Source organism: Lepidochelys kempii, chromosome 1 (genome assembly GCF_965140285.1).
Source record: "Lepidochelys kempii isolate rLepKem1 chromosome 1, rLepKem1.hap1, whole genome shotgun sequence".
Lineage (NCBI taxonomy): Eukaryota > Metazoa > Chordata > Testudines > Cheloniidae > Lepidochelys > Lepidochelys kempii.
Genome location: NC_136380.1, coordinates 250035470 through 250054054, shown reverse-complemented (window position 1 = coordinate 250054054; position 18585 = coordinate 250035470). Strand labels below are relative to the sequence as shown.

At 46.4% G+C, this 18585-nt stretch overlaps 1 protein-coding gene across 5 annotated transcripts in view; it reads right to left on the bottom strand.

Annotated features, from left to right (window-relative positions):
• The window catches only part of TRIM24 (tripartite motif containing 24), a 138125-nt gene that overhangs the window by 65901 nt on the left and 53639 nt on the right, over positions 1 to 18585 (bottom strand). For all 5 annotated transcript variants that reach the window (XR_012156085.2, XM_073322713.2, XM_073322728.2 and 2 more), the window contains exon 2: positions 7273 to 7391. Coding sequence is in view for 4 of the 5 variants with exons in the window: in XM_073322713.2 (XP_073178814.1) it covers positions 7273 to 7391 (119 nt within the window). In the remaining variant the exon portion in view is untranslated. The remainder of the gene's footprint in view (positions 1 to 7272; positions 7392 to 18585) is intronic.

The window sequence follows — 18585 nt, the reverse complement described above, 5'->3', positions numbered from 1 at the left end:
GTGGGGAACGGGGGTGAATCATGGAATGGACATGAGCAACACATCTCACAGAACAGCAGTTATGGAAAAGGTAACTGTCTTTTCTTCAAGTGCTTGCTCATGTCCATTCCATGTTAGGGGACTCCCAAGCAGTACCATCGGAGGTGGACAGGAATTCACGGGTGTGCAGATTGCAACCGTGCTCTGCCGAACCCAGCGTCGTTTCTAGCTTGCTGTGTGATGGTGTAGTGTGCTGTGAACCGAAGACCATGTCACAGTCCTGCAAATGTCCTGGACGGGGACATGCGCCAGGAAGGCCACAGAGGACGCTTCAGCTCCCATCGAGTGGGCCTTCACAATAGGCAGCAGTTGGACCTGTGCTAGCTCGTAGCAGGTCCAGATACAGGAGGTAATCTGATTAGAGATCCTCCAAGAGGACACTGGAGGGCCCTTCATCCTATCCGCTGTCGCAATGAAGAGCTGGGTCGACCTGCGGAAGGGTTTGGTACTCTTGAGGTAAAACACTAAGGGACGCCAAACATCCAAGGCACGCAGCTGCTTCTCCTCAGCGGTCTTGTGCGGCTTAGGGCAGAATACCAGGAGAAAGATATCCTGGTTGACATGGAAGGAGACCACCACCTTTGGCAGGAAGGCCAGATGGGGTTGCAGTTGTTCCTTGTAGGACACTGTATATGGCAGCTCCAAGGTGAGAGCTTTAATCTCCGACACCCGTCTCGCCAACGTCACTGCAACAAAAAAAGGCGGCCTTCCACAACAGGTAGGAAGGGGAGAAAGAGCCCATGGGCTCAAAGGGCAGTCCTGTGAGCTTGGCAATGACCAGGTAGAGGTCTCATTGCAGGATTGGGTCCCAAATCAGAGGGAAGAACCTCTCGAGGCCTTTCAGGAACCTGATCAACATTCCATGTGAAAACACCAATCTTCCCTGGATCGGCGGGTGAAGAGCCACAATGGCAGCCAGGTGGATCTTGACAGAAGAAAGGGCATGGCCCTGATTCTTCAGGTGAAGCAGGTAATCCAAGATGGACTGCAGAGATCAGCGCGTCGGGGAGCTGCTACACTCAGATCTCCAGCGGGAGAACCTCATCCACTTGGCCAGGTAAGTCGCTCTAGTGGAAGACTTTCTACTCTCTAGGAGGACCTGCTGTACCCTACTAGGGCAGGTCCGCTTTTCTGGGTTTAACCACGCAACATCCACACCATGAGGTGGAGAGGGGGCAAGGAGGTGACCATGATCCAACGAAAGAAGGTTCAGGCGGTTGGGTAGTGAACACAGGGTGGCTACTGCGAGGTCCATCAGCGTGCTGAACCAATGTTAGCAGGGTCATGCTGGGGTGATCATGACGACTCAAGCCCTGATTCTCTTGATTTTTGACAGGATCCTGATGATGAGAGGGATCGGTGGGAAAGCATACATCAGCTCCCCAGACCACAACAGAAGAAAGGCATCAGAGCGTGCCCTTGCCAAGGCCCTGCAGAGAGCAAAACTGATAACACTTCCTGTTCTTTCTGGTGGCACACAGATCCACTTAGGGAGTTCCCCACTTCTGAGTTGAGTGACCACTCGTGGTGAGAGCAGAAGGACCTGCTGAGGTGATCCACTAGCGTATTCCTTACGCAGGGGAGGTGAAAGGCTTCCAGATGGATCGCATGATGGATGCAGAAATCTCACAAGCGGAGTGCTTCTTGGCAGAGAGCTGAGGAGCAGGCTCCCCCTTGCCTGTTGATGTAGAACATCGAGGCCGTGTTGTCCATCAGCACTTGCACCACTTGGCCCGTCAACTGTGGCAGGAAGACTGTGCAGGCTAAACTGACTGCTCTGAGCTCTTTGACGTTGATATGCAACGTCAGCACCTCTGGGGACCACGTCCCTTGGATCTGCAATGTGCAGAGATACGCTCCCCAACTGAGGTCCAAGGCATCTGATATCAACGAGACGGAGGACTGTGGGTTGTCAAATAGCACTCCTTCGAGGACTGCCCCTGGGTCGGTCCATCACTGTAGAGAGAAGCGACTACCCTTGGCGGGATGGTGATGATCTTCTCCAGGTGATCTCTGGACGAGTTATAGACCATTGACAGCCACTGCTGAAATGTGGCCCTTGGGCACACCCTTAAAATGCCTGCTTAACCCCTGGCTGGGTGCGAGTGGATCCGGACTGCGCCAAAGTAGTGGGCTGCTGGCCCTGTTGGCACTTGTAGCCCTTGTTCTTTTTTCGGAAGGGCTCTGATCTAGGCTGGCTGTCCAGCCACTAAAATGGCTGCGGCTTTAAACGCTTTCTCTGTGGGCCCGGGGTGTAAAGGCCCATGGTCTTAAGCGTAGTGCACGAGTCCTTTAGCCCATGTAGTTTACTGTCTGTCTGTTCTGCAAACCGGGCTTGACCATCAAACGGGAGGTCCTGGATGGATTGTTGGACCTCCACCGACAGGCCCGAGGACTGACCCCTTCTCATTGATATGGCGGAGGCCATGGTCCGTGCCACAGAATCAGCCGCGTCTGAGGCCACCTGCAGTGCTGCTCTCGCCACTCCCTTTCCCTTCTCCAGGATCACCTGGAACTCCTTTCTGGGGTCCTCCGTGAGGGAGTCGGAGAATTTGGGTAGGGATTCACAAATATTAAAATCATAGCGGCCCAGCAAGGCCCGATAGTTCGGTACCCTCAGCTGCAGGCTTGAGGATAAATAAATTTTTCTTCCAAATAAATTGAGCTTTATTGCTTCTTTATTCTTGGGAGTCACACCTGGTTGATCCTGTCTTTTCCGCTCGCTGACTGCTGAGACCACCAGTGAGCTTGGGGCAGGGTGGGTATACAGATATTCATACCCTTTAGTGGGCACATAATACTTGTGTTCTGATCGCTTGGAAATTGGGGGTAGCAAGTAGGGGGTCTGCCACTGGGACTTCGTAATCTTGGCCACCCCTTTGTGCACCGGCAATGCCACCCTCGCTGGGGCTGACGAAGTGAGGACATCGAAGAGAGCCCAAGGGCTCCTCCAGTTCCTCAGCCTCTAGCCCCAAATTAGAGGTGACCCTCTTCAAAAGCTCTTGATGAGCGCTGGCATTGTCCTTAGGGACCGGAAGCGGGGGTCCGGCTATCGCCTCATTGGCTGATGAGGAGGAGGATGCAGGTGCAAGTAGGTACCGCCATCCCTGAGATCTGATCTACAGGACCTTCCTCCCCAGCAGGTTGCACCTGAGGGGTCCCATGGATGGTGACCTCTGCCTCCCCATGGGGGTGGGAGACCATGGCAGAGGGTTTGTTGGAGACTCCCAACACCAATTTGCACCCTTGGGATGGCCACGATGGCCCTAGCGGTACCGCAGGGAGAACTGGCGCTCTGGAGGGAGGGCCTTGTCCTGGTGGTAGGGACTCCTGGCTCGACTCAGAGCCTCACAAGGATGGGCCATGTTACGGAGATCTCAACCGCACCAAGATCAACCAGGCACCTCAGTTCTGGCGGTGTTTGCCCCCATGTTCTGAGTGGGATCTGTATGAGGGAGACGATCGTCCTCATCGAGAACCCGGAGACTGGCGTTGGCGCTCAGTGGAACCGTGACGGTACCCCAGCAATCAATGCTGAACGTTTGGGTTGTGTCTGATGGAACAGCCCCAGGGCAGGCTTATCCCTGGATTTGGAAGCTGCTGTGCCTGGTGTGGGTGGCACTGGGAGGAACATGATCTCCTGCGTGGCCTGCAGGGCTTCCGGGGTCCAGGGTACCACCATGTGCTGGACTCTGCTGTCACTATCTGGGGTAGAAGGCACATCCCAGGATGGGCTAGCCTGCTCAACCACAGCTGGGGCCCAACTCCCTGTCAAAGGTGACGGGCTGCCTCTCACGGGTTTCTACTCTCCTCTGCCCTCTCCTTGTCCTCGCGGGGAGCAGAACAACCTCTTCCCATCTTCTTCCTCTTCCCCGTCGGTACCAGGGAGGGGTATCGACGCTGGTCCAAAAATGGTGCCAGTGGCACACTCCACACTGAGGCTGCGATGCTGGGTGCAGAGTCCGACCTGGATGGTTCTGGTGTTAACACAGACTCCATAAGGAGCACCCAGTGTTGAATGTCCCACTCCTCCTTCATCTGAGGTTTAAAACTTTTGCTGATGCGACAGTTGTCGCTGATGTGGGTTTCCCCCAAGCACCTTAGACAGCTACTGTGCGGGTTGCTGATGGGCATAGGCGTCTTGCAGCTGTCGCAGGGTTTGAAAACCGGGAACTAGGTGTACCCCATCCCTGGGCTAAGTCCTGTCTGGGACCACTAACTAGCTTAACAAACATTAAGGGAACGATGTATAAAAATTATCTATTTACAGGAAAAGTTTGCAACAAACAGTTCTGACCTGAAGAATTTGCCAAAGCAACAAATGTTCCAGCACCATCACTGGCGTAAGAAGGAACTGAGGGTGGGGGGAGCCAGCAGCACTCCTTATACCTTGGCATGTGCGCACCACTCCAGAGGGCGCTAGAGCGGATCCCCCACAGGTAGACCAAGGGGAAAACTTCCGGCACCAGTGCATGTGGCAAGACATGCACCTAACATGGAATGGACATGAGCAAGCACTCGAAGAAGAATATCTACATAGGGCTTTCCCTACAGCCCACTCAGACTATCCAGCTTCCAATGGAGAACTTTGAAGCACTGGTTCAAGTGCTGTTTGTATCCTCCCCAGCAGAGCAGGACCAGCAAGCATTCAGAAAGACTTAAATCAAGGGAAGAATGGGGATCTGTTTTCTAATCAACGAGGATGCACAGTATTATTGAGTTTCAGAAATGCTCATATGCTAAGCCATGACTCCTGAAGGAACTCCATAATTTTTAGAGACTTAAGACTTTGAGAATGACGAATGAAGTCCTGCTATACAAATTTTGTGATCCGCACCCCAGTCAAAAAGGCCTCAATGCCTGAGATACTAGTGATAGAAAGCTGAAAGGCAAATACAAATAAAAAACCCTTGATCTTGTCAATAAGATTACCTCAACTAGTTCGGTCATAGCTCTCTGAACTAAGGTTCTGGGAAGCTTATAGAATCAAACAAATGTAGGGTTGGAAGGGGCGGTCAGATGTCATCTAATCCAGACCCCTGTGCTGACACAGGACAAAGTAAACCCAGACCGTCCCTGGCAGGTGTTTGTCCAACCTGTCTTTAAAAACCTCCAATGACTGGGATTCTACAACCTTCCTCCGAAGACTATCCCAGAACTTAACTCCCTTATAGTTGGAAAGTTCCTCCTCATTTCTAACCTAAAATGCCTTTTTCTGCAATACTCCAGTTGAGGCCTTAGCAGTGCCAAGCAGAGTCGGACAATTGTCTCCCATATGATACTCCTAATACAACCCAAAATATTAGCCCTTTTTGCAATTGCATCACATTGATGACTCGTTCAATTTGTGATCCATTATAACCCCTAGTGATTGTTACATATATTGGAACAAGACAGCAATATGGACTCTTATAAGTTTAAGAAAATTTGGGAATACCTCTGAATGGTATCAAACTCTTTATGACATCTCTGGAACTACATAACTTCTTGCTACTCCTCCTAATGGACAAACTCACTAGAAAAGCTAACTGACTAAAGATAAGATGATCACTTTTCCAAATCAAGCAGTGATTAATCACTGCATAATTAAAGATCATAGGTTGCTTTGGTGACTCAGTGGGTGACATGCAAAATATGCATGATCAAAAATACTCCACATTTAAAAAAAAATTATTCCTACACAAAAAGGTAGACAGATGTTGTCCAAGCTTCTGGAGAGCTTTAATCAAATCTCACTTTCCAGTCCAGGTTCAGAAAATTTGATATCATCATAACGTAGAGGTCCAGGTCCCAAGCTGGCTGAGCATCTGAAGACAGCTAACAAAAGCTTCAGATGGCCATAAGTTTAAATATCCGCACCTATCTTGGGGTAGGGGAAGGAGACTTACAAGGTATATTTCCACCCCCACCACTAGAAACTTTGAAACAAAAAAGATTGCATGGTATAATTAAATAAACCCTAAAGACTGCCAGAATACAAAATAGATCAAGACTTATGATGCACTCCTTATACAAAATGAAGGGATTAAAAAAGGCACTTTCAAAATAATCTTTATTTTAAAAGAGAATAGCATACAAAAGTATCTCTGCAATTAGGGTCTTGACTTTAAATGACTGCAGCATTGCAAAAGTAGTCTTCTTGCTGCCATTATAAAGAAAGCATCTATGTAGAAAGAGGTTAAAGGAGTTAAAATCATTTCCTAAAGTCTAACAAAGTCCATTTATAAAGCACATGGACTTTTATCTTGGCATGGCCCAGAATGAAGGATGGCAAATTCTAATGCCAGAGGTTCCTAAACTTTGGCCATATGCGTCACTGGCTATTTACTTGGTGCTACCTCTTCTTATATCTGGTTGCTAAAATGCATGAAAAGGAACTAAAAGTACATTAAAAATCATTATGCACTTGTGAATGGAGAAGGCAGTGGACCATAGACACACAAGTAAGATATGATCTCAACTACAACATTTGAGAACTTCTTGTCTAATGAACCCAGCTGTTTAATATTAGCAAAACATGACACTAATTAGGTTCTATTTTCCCAGTCCTGACCAAACTAAATTGAGTTTTACACGAAAGGCAGAACGAGAAGTAATCAGCTTAGTCTGCAGCAAGGGACATTTAGGTTAGATGTTAGGAAAAGCTTTTTAACTATAAGGGTAGTCAAATTCTGGAATAGGCTTGCAAGAGGTTGTGAAATCCCCATCACTATCTGTTCGTAAATACCTCCAAACAGCTGTCAGGGATGTCTATAGTTGGTTCTGCCTCAGCAGAGGCGGCTGGGCTTGATAATCTCTAAAGGTCCATTCCAGCCCTACATTTCTCTGATTCTATTATTCTAAGTCATTCTGGTCTCTTGTTCTAGGAATTCTCCCATTTAGAGTCCTCCATGGGAAGTGTTTTGTCTTGGGTTCAGGAAGTTTCACTGTAGCAAGATAATACATATTTTATTTCTCTCATTATCGTTGTAGCCATGCACTTACTTCACCTCAGATATTTAAAACCATTATTTTTTTAAAACAGAAGTTACCATCACCACCACTCCCAACACACTACCTGATTTTCGATGGCAGTCATAAAATACAAAGTATGACTATTTGAATGCTCTTTCTACCTTCCTCTCTCCCCCGACCCCAATACAAAATAAGCAATAAAAGCCACACAGCTAGTAGCTTAAGATATACCTAGGCACCCAAAGGATGCTGAGGCGGGTTACATTTTAATGTACTCACCTGATTTGACTTTTCCACTGTACTGCTGGGAACCTCTGTGGTGTCCTTCACAAAAAAGTTATCTATGATGTGTCTCTCTGCACATTCCTGGCTGCAAATTGGACAGCGGATAACACCAACTGGAGAGAAAAATAAAGAGCAAGTTCAACTGGCAAGAAATCTTTTAAGATTTGTAAGCTTATCAATTTATCAAAAAAACTTCAAAAATAACTGTTCTAGAGATATACTTTTCTGAAAACTTTCAGTTAGTATTTCTAGAGCCCAAGGGATAAGATGCCAATTCTTATCCACTGCCAACCCACAGACTCTGGGTCTCTGCCTGAAAATCACTGAGTATCTCAGCTCCTAGTAGGATTCAGACACTTTAGTTTCAATAATCAGTTTTGTCGTGAATCTTGTACTTATTTCACCCCTTTGCTACTCAAAGGTTCATGTCTTCCCATGAGCAGTTTGTTGCAAAATGGCTGAAGAGTCAGTTTGTAAGGTACCAGATACGTTCAGCGGGACTAGAGGTACATAACTGCAACAGTGATGTGATGGACATGGAATTGTTGTGTAATAATCTAAGAATATTGAGATGTAATAATTTTCTGAATACAATATACCGTCTGATCAATGAGAAGTTACTGTATATTGGTTATAAGACTTTCCTATTCTAATTAATAGGGGGCTTCAGGAAAAGCCAGCAGGACAACACAATAATAGCTATAAACAAACCCCCCAGGACAATTGCCAGACAATGGCGTACTTCCAGGCTACAGCCCAAAGCGAGACAGACATTTTACCAGTCTGGAAACTCACAGATCAAAGGGCTATAAACAGTTAGAGAGCTGTCAATTGTCAAAGGGACAGGTTAACAAAGGCCCTGTCTACACTGGCAAGTTTCTGTGCAGTAAAGCAACTTTCTGTGCTGTAACTCCCGAGATGTACACGCTGCCAAGCCACTCAGTGCACAGAAACTGTGCAGTTGCAAGGCTGTAAAAAACCCACCCTGACGAGAGGCGTACAGCTTCCTGTGCTGGGCCTACAGTGCTGCGGTGCCAGTGTAGACACCGTAGTTGAACAGAGCGCTGTGATTGGCCTCTGGGAGGTGTCCCACAATGCCTGTTCTCGCCTCTCTAGTCATCAGTTTGAACTCTACTGCCCTGCCCTCAAGTGACCAATCATCCTCCCCATCCTGTAAATTCCTTTGGAATTTTGAAAGTCCCCTTCCTGTTTGCACGGTGATGTGTGCAGTGGTCTCAGCGCACCTTTCCAGGTGGCCATGCCTGCTCCACGCACCAGGCGATCCCCCGCTTGGAGCAATGCCAAGCTGCTGGACCTCATCAGCATTTGGAGAGAGGAGGCTGTCCAGTCCCAGCTGCGCTCCAGCCATAGGAATTATGATACCTACGGACAGATTTCCCGATGCATAACAGAAAGGGGCCATGACTGGGACACACTGCAATGCAGGGTCAAAGTGAAGGAGCTGCGGAACACCTACCACAAGGCATGGGAGGCAAACCGCCGCTCCGGTGCTGCGCCCAGGAGCTACTGGTTCTACAAAGAACTGGATGCGATACTCAACGGCGACCCCACCTCCACTGCGAAGATCACTGTGGATACTTCGGTAGGTCGCGTTCCAGTTGAAAGTGGACCGAGCCAGGAGGAGGAAATCTTGGACAAGAATGTGATGGGGAAGGGGGATGGGGACCCAGAAGCAAAAAGATGACTCGAAGGCCAGAGATGCATGCAGCCAGCAGCTCTTTTCTACACAAGAGGAGGCTTGCCAGTCACAGCTGCTGGTGAAGAGCAAACAGGAGAGAAGGCCCCTGGTATGTGGACTTGAAGTGAGCTGTTCGGGGCGAGAGGGTTGCAGAAAGCAGGCTTGTCTCCCACCGCATGCCTAGTCTGAGCAGCTGAACAGGCTGTTGATTGACTCCCTCACTTCATGGGAATCTGCCTCAGATCTCCAGGAAACTCATGGAGATACTGGGAAACCCGCTGCCACAGGTTCTTTGGCAGAGCTGCTTTGTTTCTTGCCCCATTAATGGTAACTTTCCCACACCACTGTGCCATCACCTTGGGGGGGGGGGGGGGGGGAAGCCGCATAGGGGCCAGGGCAGAAGCTGCAGTCTTGGAGAAGACCCTCCCTTGATTGACTGCTCACCCTTAGCAGCAAGATATCTTCCATAATGATCACATCCTGTGGAAAGTGTGGAGACAGAAATGATCATCAGGCCCCACCTACAGAGCTGGCTCTCCCCAAGAGCCACGTGCCCAGCGAACATCTGAGTCTGGGATGAGTGATTTACCATGCCCCTGCAACTACTCACCATTTTGGGGGTCTTGTGGCTCATGTGTGCTTGCCTGGGGTCAGCCAGTTAGTGACAGGTGTGTAAGTACTGGCTGTGTTTTAAATCACTGAATCAGTGTTCTGTGTGTTGCAAACAATACTGCCTCTGTAAAATGTTGCATTTAAATTTCACAGAGATGACCTGGGGAGCCAAGCCTCCCTCTTTGTTATCGGCGGCTGAATGGCTGCACAGAATTAGAAAGCGGCCAAGAAGAACTAAGGAGGACTTTCTGCGTGATGTTATGATGCACTCCATTGCTGAGAAACAGGAATTGAAGGAGTGACGGAGACAGCGAGAAGAGGGACCGAAAGGAGAACGCGGCACACCAGAAAGAAGACACGGAGTAGCTCTTAAATGTTATGGAGTGCTAAGTGGACACACTCCAGGTGATACTCGCTCTTCAAACAAAGCAGCTCTGCGCCCACCCTCCCCTGCGGCCACTGTTGCAAAACTTTCCCATTCTCCCCCCAGACACCACCACCACACTCTTATCAATCTCCCAGCTCCAGTCTATACCCGCGGCATTTCACTCCTCCCTTGTCACAGTCCAACACTGTGGACTCCCACAACCCATTGCACTCAACACACATCCCTCTGCAGTTTGGCCCTGCTGAAGTACAGTACCCGCTGCATTGTACATCAAAGAAGAAGGTTAGCTATGATCCCTGGACATACACAAATCTTTAGCCATCCCCACCTCCTCTTGGGATCTTCCCTTTCCCCATCCCCCTCACTGCAGATTTTTTTTTGTTTGACTCTCTCCTCTGGTTGTTGTTTTTTAATAAAAGAATTGTGTTGGTTTGAAAGCAATCTTTATTCTATGAATTGAAAGCAAACAGAGCCCTGCAAAGCGACAGACAATTATGTTAAATGTTCACATTGCACCAATCACAATCCCCTCCTAGCATTACAAGCACTGCACTTCCAAGCATAGCAACAGATATTAGTGGCTTTCAGCTTCAAATTGCTGTCTCAAGGCATCCCAGATCCTTATGGCCCCGCACCGTGCCTTTCTAATAAATAGCCCTGGGCTCTGGCTGTTCAAACTCAGCCTCCAGGCGCTGAGCCTCTGAGGTCCAGCCCGCAGTGAAGCTTTCACAAATATTATAGAGCGTACAGCACGCAGCTATAAACATAGGAATATTGTCATCGGCCAGGTCCAGCTTCCCATATAGGCAGCGTCAGTGGGCTTTTAAACGGCCAAAACCATACTCAGTCATTCTGCATTTGCTCAGCCTGTTGTTGAACCGCTCCTTGCTGTTGTCAAGTTGCCCCATGTATGGCTTCATAAGCCACGGCATTAAGGGGTAGGCAGGGTCTCCGAGGATCACAATGGGCATTTTGACTTCCCCTATGGTGATCTTCTGGTCCAGGAAGAAAGTCCCTGCTTGCAGCTTCCTGAACAGGCCAGTGTTCCAAAAGATGTGTGGGTCATGCACCTTTCCAGACCAGTCTGCATTAATGCCTGTGAAATGCCCACAGTGATCCACAAGTGCCTGGAGAACATTGAGAAATACCCCTTGAGATTAATGTACTCAGTGGGTAGGTGGTTTGGTGTCAGAATTGGAATATGGGTGCCATCTATCGCCCCTCTGCAGTTAGGAAACCCCATATGTGCAAAGCCATCTGCAATTTCACGCATGTTGCCCAGAGTCACCGTCTTCCAGAGCAGGATGCGATTAATGGCCCTGCACACTTCCGTCAACACAAGTCCAACTGTGAACTTTCCCACTCCAAACTGGTTAGCGACCGATCAGTAGCAGTCTGGAGTAGCCGGCTTCCACAGTGCAATTGCCACGCACTTCTCCAATGGCAAGGCAGCTCCCTCTCTCTCTCTCTCTCACCACATGCTTCTCCAACGGAAGTGCAGGGCTGGGGCGAGCTCATCCCATGAATGTGGTTTTCCTCATCCAAAAGTTCTGCAGCCAATGCTTGTCACTCCAGATGTGCATCACGATGTGATACCACCACTCAGTGCTTGTTTCCCGAGCCCAAGAGTGGTGTTCCACTGTGGGCAGCACCTCCATGAATGTCACAAGGACTCTTGTGTCATAGATGGTAGTGTGGAAAGATCAATGTCGCACTCCTCTTGCCTTTGTAGTTTAAGGAATAACTCCACTGCCACTCATGATGTGTTGGTCAGAGTGAGCAGCATACTGATTAACAGTTCAGGATCCATTCCTGCAGCCCGAAGAGGCATGGCATGCAGTACACAAATGGTTGAAAGATGGCACCAAATATGGACAGAAGCACAGGAACTGCAGGGATGCAAAGCAATGCATCACGGGGCATTGGGATAGGATCCAGGATGCCCTGTGATCCCCTCCATCTTCACATAGGTGCCGACGCACTGGCAGCTCCCCGCCCCGCCCCCTGCCAGAGCTCACCTCTGCTCTGCCTCGTCTGCGAGCACCCGCTTTTCCCCCCTCCCTCCCAGCGATTGTCCCCGCAAAGTGCTGGGGGGGGAGGGAAGAGGAGGAACACGGTGCACTCAGGGGAGGAGGTGGGGCCAGGGTGGGGATTTGGAGAGAGGTCCAATAGGGGCAGGGACTTTGGGGGAAGGGGTTGGAATGGGGGGGCGGGGGTGGCGAGCACCCACCGGCACCATGAGAAGTTGGTGCCTATGCGTCTTCCCACAACTCTTAGTGGCAGAAAAGGAAGAAATGCTCTGTGGGATAGCTCCCCAGAGTGCACTGCTCCGAATACCACTGCAAGTGACGCAAGTGTGAACATGCTATTGCGGAGGCAACGGACAGTGTGAACATACAACAGCAGTTTCCCTTCAGCACTCTCTGAGCGGCACTGTAACCCCGCCAGTGTAGACATGCCCACAGAGAGCCTCTGTGGCGTAGATTGCGTTAGACCCTTCCCCAGATCCAGGGAACAGTAAGCCTTAGAGGAATGCAGACATGAATACTGGTTTGGGGCAGAGGGACAGCTCAGTGGTTTGAGCATTGGCCTGCTAAACCCAGGGTTGAGAGTTCAATCCTAGAGGGGGCCATTTATGGATCTGGGGCAAAAATTGGCGATTGGTCCTGTGTTAAACAGGGGGTTGGACTAGATGACCTACTGACGTCCCTTCCAACCCTGATATTCCATGATTCTATGAAGTTTTGTTAAGATCTATTTTCTCTTAATTGCTTTGATTATGCTTTAAGAGAAGGTGTGCTGAAAACAGGAGGGACCAGAGGGGCAGTTAACCTGGTAACTGACACCTGATACACCAGTTCACAGTTAAATCTTTTAAACTGACAAGAAGATGTAGAAGTAGAAAGTTAAAATATATATTACTATATAATCAACTATGTTTCACATTGTTAGTGTTCTGAACTCACCTTTTACACAAGCCTCCCCATAAAATTTTGCCAATGTATCTTAATATGTATTACTAACCTCCCTGCTATATGAGAATTAGGCCTTTTCCGATACAAGCCCATTGATTTTCTCAGAGTGACTTTGTGATCTGGACATTCATTTAACACAGATTATAGAGAATTCAGACTTGTGCACTGCATCTTGTCTCCGCCTTATCACATTTAAAGTTGACTTTGACAAAATACATTTACTTCTATGTATACGATCGTAGATATGTTAAGTTCTTATTTCAGTCCCAAAATCTTTAGCTAAGAGGAAAGATGTACAGCTTACATATCTCAAAGACAGTTGTGCTGCATCACTAGACATACATGTGATAGCTCTTCTCTTGGCTGACAGACCAGACAGGGACTGACCTAGGGAACTCTAGAACTGAAAGTGAGATGCTACACCTTGAGCTAAATAGCCAACACTTTATAGCTGCAGGCTGAAACAACTCATTCACTGTGGAACAGCACGTAGAAGGATCTTTACACACACACTTTCTACACCCTGGTCAAAACTGCAATAGATATCTGTTACCATCATTCTGGATATAAATCAGGAACTCTGTTTTCAAGAAGTCTGATAAGCTCTAGAGCTTAATGCAAACAGTGCTGAAACACAGGTCTGGTCTACGCTACAAAGTTCAGCTGCTGACTCAAGACAACTTATAAGCTCTTTGTGCACGTCTACACTCAAATTTGTCTCTGGCCAATATAAGTGTTGCTTTTGGTGATTGCCCACCTTGGCAAGCATGCCTAGAAACTCTCCCTTGTTCTGTGCATTGTCCAATGTTTAAAATTTAAAGATGGTGACTGGCCCACCACCAAAAGACATAGGTACTAACTCCCCATTTAATATACAATAATTATTGTATATTTAAAAAAAAAAAAAGTACAACAGAGGTAGAGTTGGCATCTGCTTTTTGTTCCCCTCTTAGGATAAGTGAAGGGGAAGGGTGGGTTGGGAGGGGCACCATGCAGAACATCTCGAGGAAACTTTCATGGCAAGACTCAATACTCTCCTGAAAGTTTTTAGGGATGGCTGTTTTATTTCTTCCTCTGTGGTAGGACATTTTCCCATGCCACTATGTGATGAGCTCAAGTGGCACCACTGCAGTAAACAGGCTAGTAGCATATTGGCCAGGCAGCTTCAGGATGCTAGTAGGCAGCTGGGCTTTCCATTGCCTGCGGAAAATAGTGTCAATATTACCACAGCCCTGTGGGATAGAGACTGAAATTTTAGTGCATCATGCAAGCAAAGCCATACTCACCATGGCTGGGACTGGAGAGTGATGCTGTGTAGAGGCTCTCCAAAGCTGAAGTGTTAATAAGCATGTCTTATTAAAAGTCTTTATGGGAATAAGACAAGGGAGTTTTGCCTTATCATTCCCTTTCTGATGTGACTGTAAATACAATGATACAACTGTTTTTAATCAGCCGCAGAATACCTGACCCTGATGAGGCGAAAAAGAAGAGGACTAGGGAGCACACGTTCAGGGAAATCCTGCAAGCCAGTGCTGTGTTAGACACTGAACAAAGGGCCTGGAGGGCCAACAAGGCAGACAGCATAAAGAACTCCAAGGTAGCAGCTCTCTAGCCCCTCAACATAAACACGTGGCATCATGGGCTTACTCCTTACCCTTACCACTTCATGCCAGAGGACAGCAAGGAAGACTACAGCTTCACACACGAACTGTGATTCTTGTTGGACGGTGTATATGTCACCACAACAGGCCACATTTGTGCACTGAAATGGGTGTTTGCTGCTCTTCCAATTTTGAAGTCCTAATCTGTTAATTTATATTTAAAGTTTGTATTGCATTGCCTGTTTTTTGCCCACTGGTTTTCGACAATCCATAAATTTTTCTATTTTGGAAAACAGAATTTTCATTAGTTCACAATACATATTTGGAAACACCGATTTAGGCTTCTGAGTTTAAAATTGCTGAAGTGAATGTTTACCATATTTTACAGTTAGAGAATAAGTAGAAGTAATGGTCTAAATACAGGGGGCAGAAACAGACAATATTCGTCACCGTGTACTGACAAAGCACTTTGAAGAGGAGAAGCTATATATACCCATTTAAGATGAGGAACAGTGAAAACCCTCTCTAAAATAAGAGTCTAATGAATCAAGAATGTTCTCGAAAAAGGAGAAGGATTTAGTCAGTCACTCTTGTGAAGCCAGCCTTTATTGCTCATTATATAAGTCTCCCACAAAACATCTCCTCACTTCCTTCTACAGTTGTTCTGTAAGCATGTAATGATATCCTTGAATTAATCCATGAGGCAATTAATCTCTCCTCCCTTAATTCCTTCTTCAAGACACACTTCTATGATGCCTACAAGTCTGCCAGTCAATGATAATTAGGTTGTGCAGTAGCGAGGGCACGCTGATTTTAATTTAAGATTTGGAAACATCAATTTCTACAATACCTATGTAACTGTATTATCTTGTTTTGAGTTTGGTCACCCTCACTGCCTGTGTTTTCCCTGAAGTTACCGTATTCTTTTCAATGTGGGGACTATATCAACTTGTGTATGCAATAACTAACTACATTAGCATATGTCCCCATTGGGTAAGTCCTGGAGAACCCAAATACAGATAGTATGGTACTAAGTGTTTAATTTATTTCATTATTTGCTTTTATTTCCCTTACCAACACAGTCTTCCCTAAATTATTAAAACTATGGGAGAGGTGGAAATTACATTTGTTGCTGTTGTGACAGCAAAGCTTCTTACAACTTCAATGCACAGGGCTCTAACGCTGCATTTCAATCACTCAGAAAACACCTACTGACTTTCATGGGAAACCCCATGAGTAGAACTGAACGAAAGTTACAATACATTGGTCAAAATTTCAGCCACACTGAATATGAAGGGGGTAAAAAGCCAAACTGATGTCACAACAGTCCTTAAATTCCACAAGTAAGATCTAATACACAACTCATCCCTAAGACTATCAGCCAGACTATCAGAGGCTCGTTCACCTACACATCCACCAATCTGATATATGCCATCATGTGCCAGCAATGCCCCTCTGTCATGTACACTGGCCAACCTGGACAGTCTCTACATAAAAGAATAAATGGATACAAATCAGACGTCAAGAATTATAACATTCAAAAACCAGTAGGAGAACACTTCAATCTCTCTGGTCACTCGATTACAGACCTCAAAGTGGCAATTCTTCAACAAAAAAAAAATTCAAACAGACTTCAACAAGAGACTGCTGAATTGGCATTAATTTGCAAACTGGACACTATTACATTAGGCTTGAATAAAGACTGGGAGTGGATGTGTCATTACACAAAGTAAAACTATTTCCCCATGTTTATCCCCTCCTCCCCCCAACACACACACACACACACAGTTCCTCACACATTCTTTTAACTGCTGGAAATGGCCCACCTTGATTATCACTACAAAAAGGGTTCCCCCCCGCTGGTAATAGCTCACCTTACCTGATCGCTCTCCTTACAGTGTGTATGGTAACACCCATTGTTTAATGTTCTCTGTGTATATAAAATCTCCCCACTGTATTTTCTACTGAATGCATCCAATGAAGTGAGCTGTAGCTCACAAAAGTTTATGCTGAAATAAATTTGTTAGTCTCTAAGGTGCCACAAGTACTCCTTTCTTTTTGCAGATACAAACTAACACAGCTGCTACTCTGAAAACTATCATTTCTGTAAAGGGCTTTGAGACGGTGAGTGGATCAAACTGTACATTAAAGGAAGCTTTCATGGGCAAAGAAACATTTGAAAACTTTCCTCAGGGTAAGTGCCCACTCCACTAAAAGGTACTGACCTATAATAGGTAAGCTAAGTTGCTGTCTGGCATTTTGAACAAGTCATTCTCTGTTCTCTAGTGCCTGCAGCTGCATCATGTTGCACTGCCAACAATCAAAAACATGAGAAAGCCAGATATCTACAATCACATTGTGAAATACTAGTTATCAGTGAAGATCATTAGGACACATTTGCCTCTGGGCCAGAAGGTTGTGCATTCAACTCAGCATGTTAATACCAGCCTCAAACTTCTTGTTGATACTGCAATGCACAATGCTCTTGCAGTGTCAGAAGGAAAATTTTTCAACTGTTAAATCTGTACAGACAGCTGTTATATTCCACCGTGAGTATATTTTGCGCTTGACTGCACAGAAATGCAGTGTAAATGCAAGAGGAGTGAGTATTTGGAGTTGTGGTGGGCATACAAAAACTAGCAGCTATTGTTAGGGATGGGTACGGTTCTATTATATTCCCACAGTTCTGTTATATTCACCGTGCTTATTGAAATCTTCACAGGGGCAGACTTAAGGTTGCATGGGAGTAAGGTCTGGCAGGTTTTACCTTAACTCTGCACTTCCTGCTTTTATAAGGTTGGTGTTTTGTTTTGCTGTATTTCCAGCTTCCCAGGAGGTTTCAGTTTTCAGCTGCCAACTTCTGTGTTCTAGAAGGTATAAAGGCACTGCTAGCCAACTTTAGCTCCCTTTTAAACAAACACATTTATTTAGTGAGTTTCTTTGCTTAGACCCAACTGAAAGTGCCAATTCAAGACAAATTGCTTAAAGTTACAGTTACAGCCTGTCATAAATATAAAGGGAAGGGCAAACCCCTTTGAAATCCCTCCTGGCCAGGGGAAAGCTCCTCTCACCTGTAAAGGGTTAAGAAGCTAAAGGTAACCTCGCTGGCACCTGACCAAAATGACCAATGAGGAGACAAGATACTTTGAAAAGCTGGGAGGAGGGAGAGAAACAAAGGGTCTGTGTCTGTCTATATGCTGCTCTTGCCAGGAACAGAACAGGAATGGAGTCTTAGAACTTTTAGTAAGTAATCTAGCTAGGTATGTGTTAGATTATGATTTCTTTAAATGGCTGAGAAAAGAATTGTGCTGAATAGAATAACTATTTCTGTCTGGATTTAAACCTGGAGAATGGTCAGTTTAGATGAGCTATTACCAGCAGGAGAGTGAGTTTGTGTGTGTATGGGGGTGGGGGGGATGTGAGAAAACCTTGATCTATGCAGGAAATAGCCCGACTTGATTATGTAAAGAGTTGTCACTTTGGATGGGCTAGCACCAGCAGGAGAGTGAATTTGTGTGGGAGTGAATTTGGCTGGGGGGGTGGAGGGTGAGAAAACCTGGATTTGTGCTGGAAATGGCCCACCTGTTGATCACTTTAGATAAGCTATTACCAGCAGGACAGTGGGGTGGGAGGAGGTATTGTTTCATGATTTCTGTGTGTATATAAAGTCTGCTGCAGTTTCCACGGTAAACATCTGATGAAGTGAGCTGTAGCTCACGAAAGCTCATGCTCAAATAAATTGGTTAGTCTCTAAGGTGCCACAAGTACTCCTTTTCTTATTTCTGTCTGTGTATCTTTTTTGTAACTTAAGGTTTTGCCTAGAGGGGTTCTCTATGTTTTTGAATCTAATTACCCTGTAAGATATCTACCATCCTGATTTTACAGGGGGGATTTCTTTATTTCTATTTACTTCTATTTTTATTAAAAGTCTCCTTGTAAGAAAACTGAATGCTTTTTTCATTGTTCTCAGATCCAAGGGTTTGGGTCTGTGGTCACCTATGCAAATTGGTGAGGCTTTTTATCCAACATTTC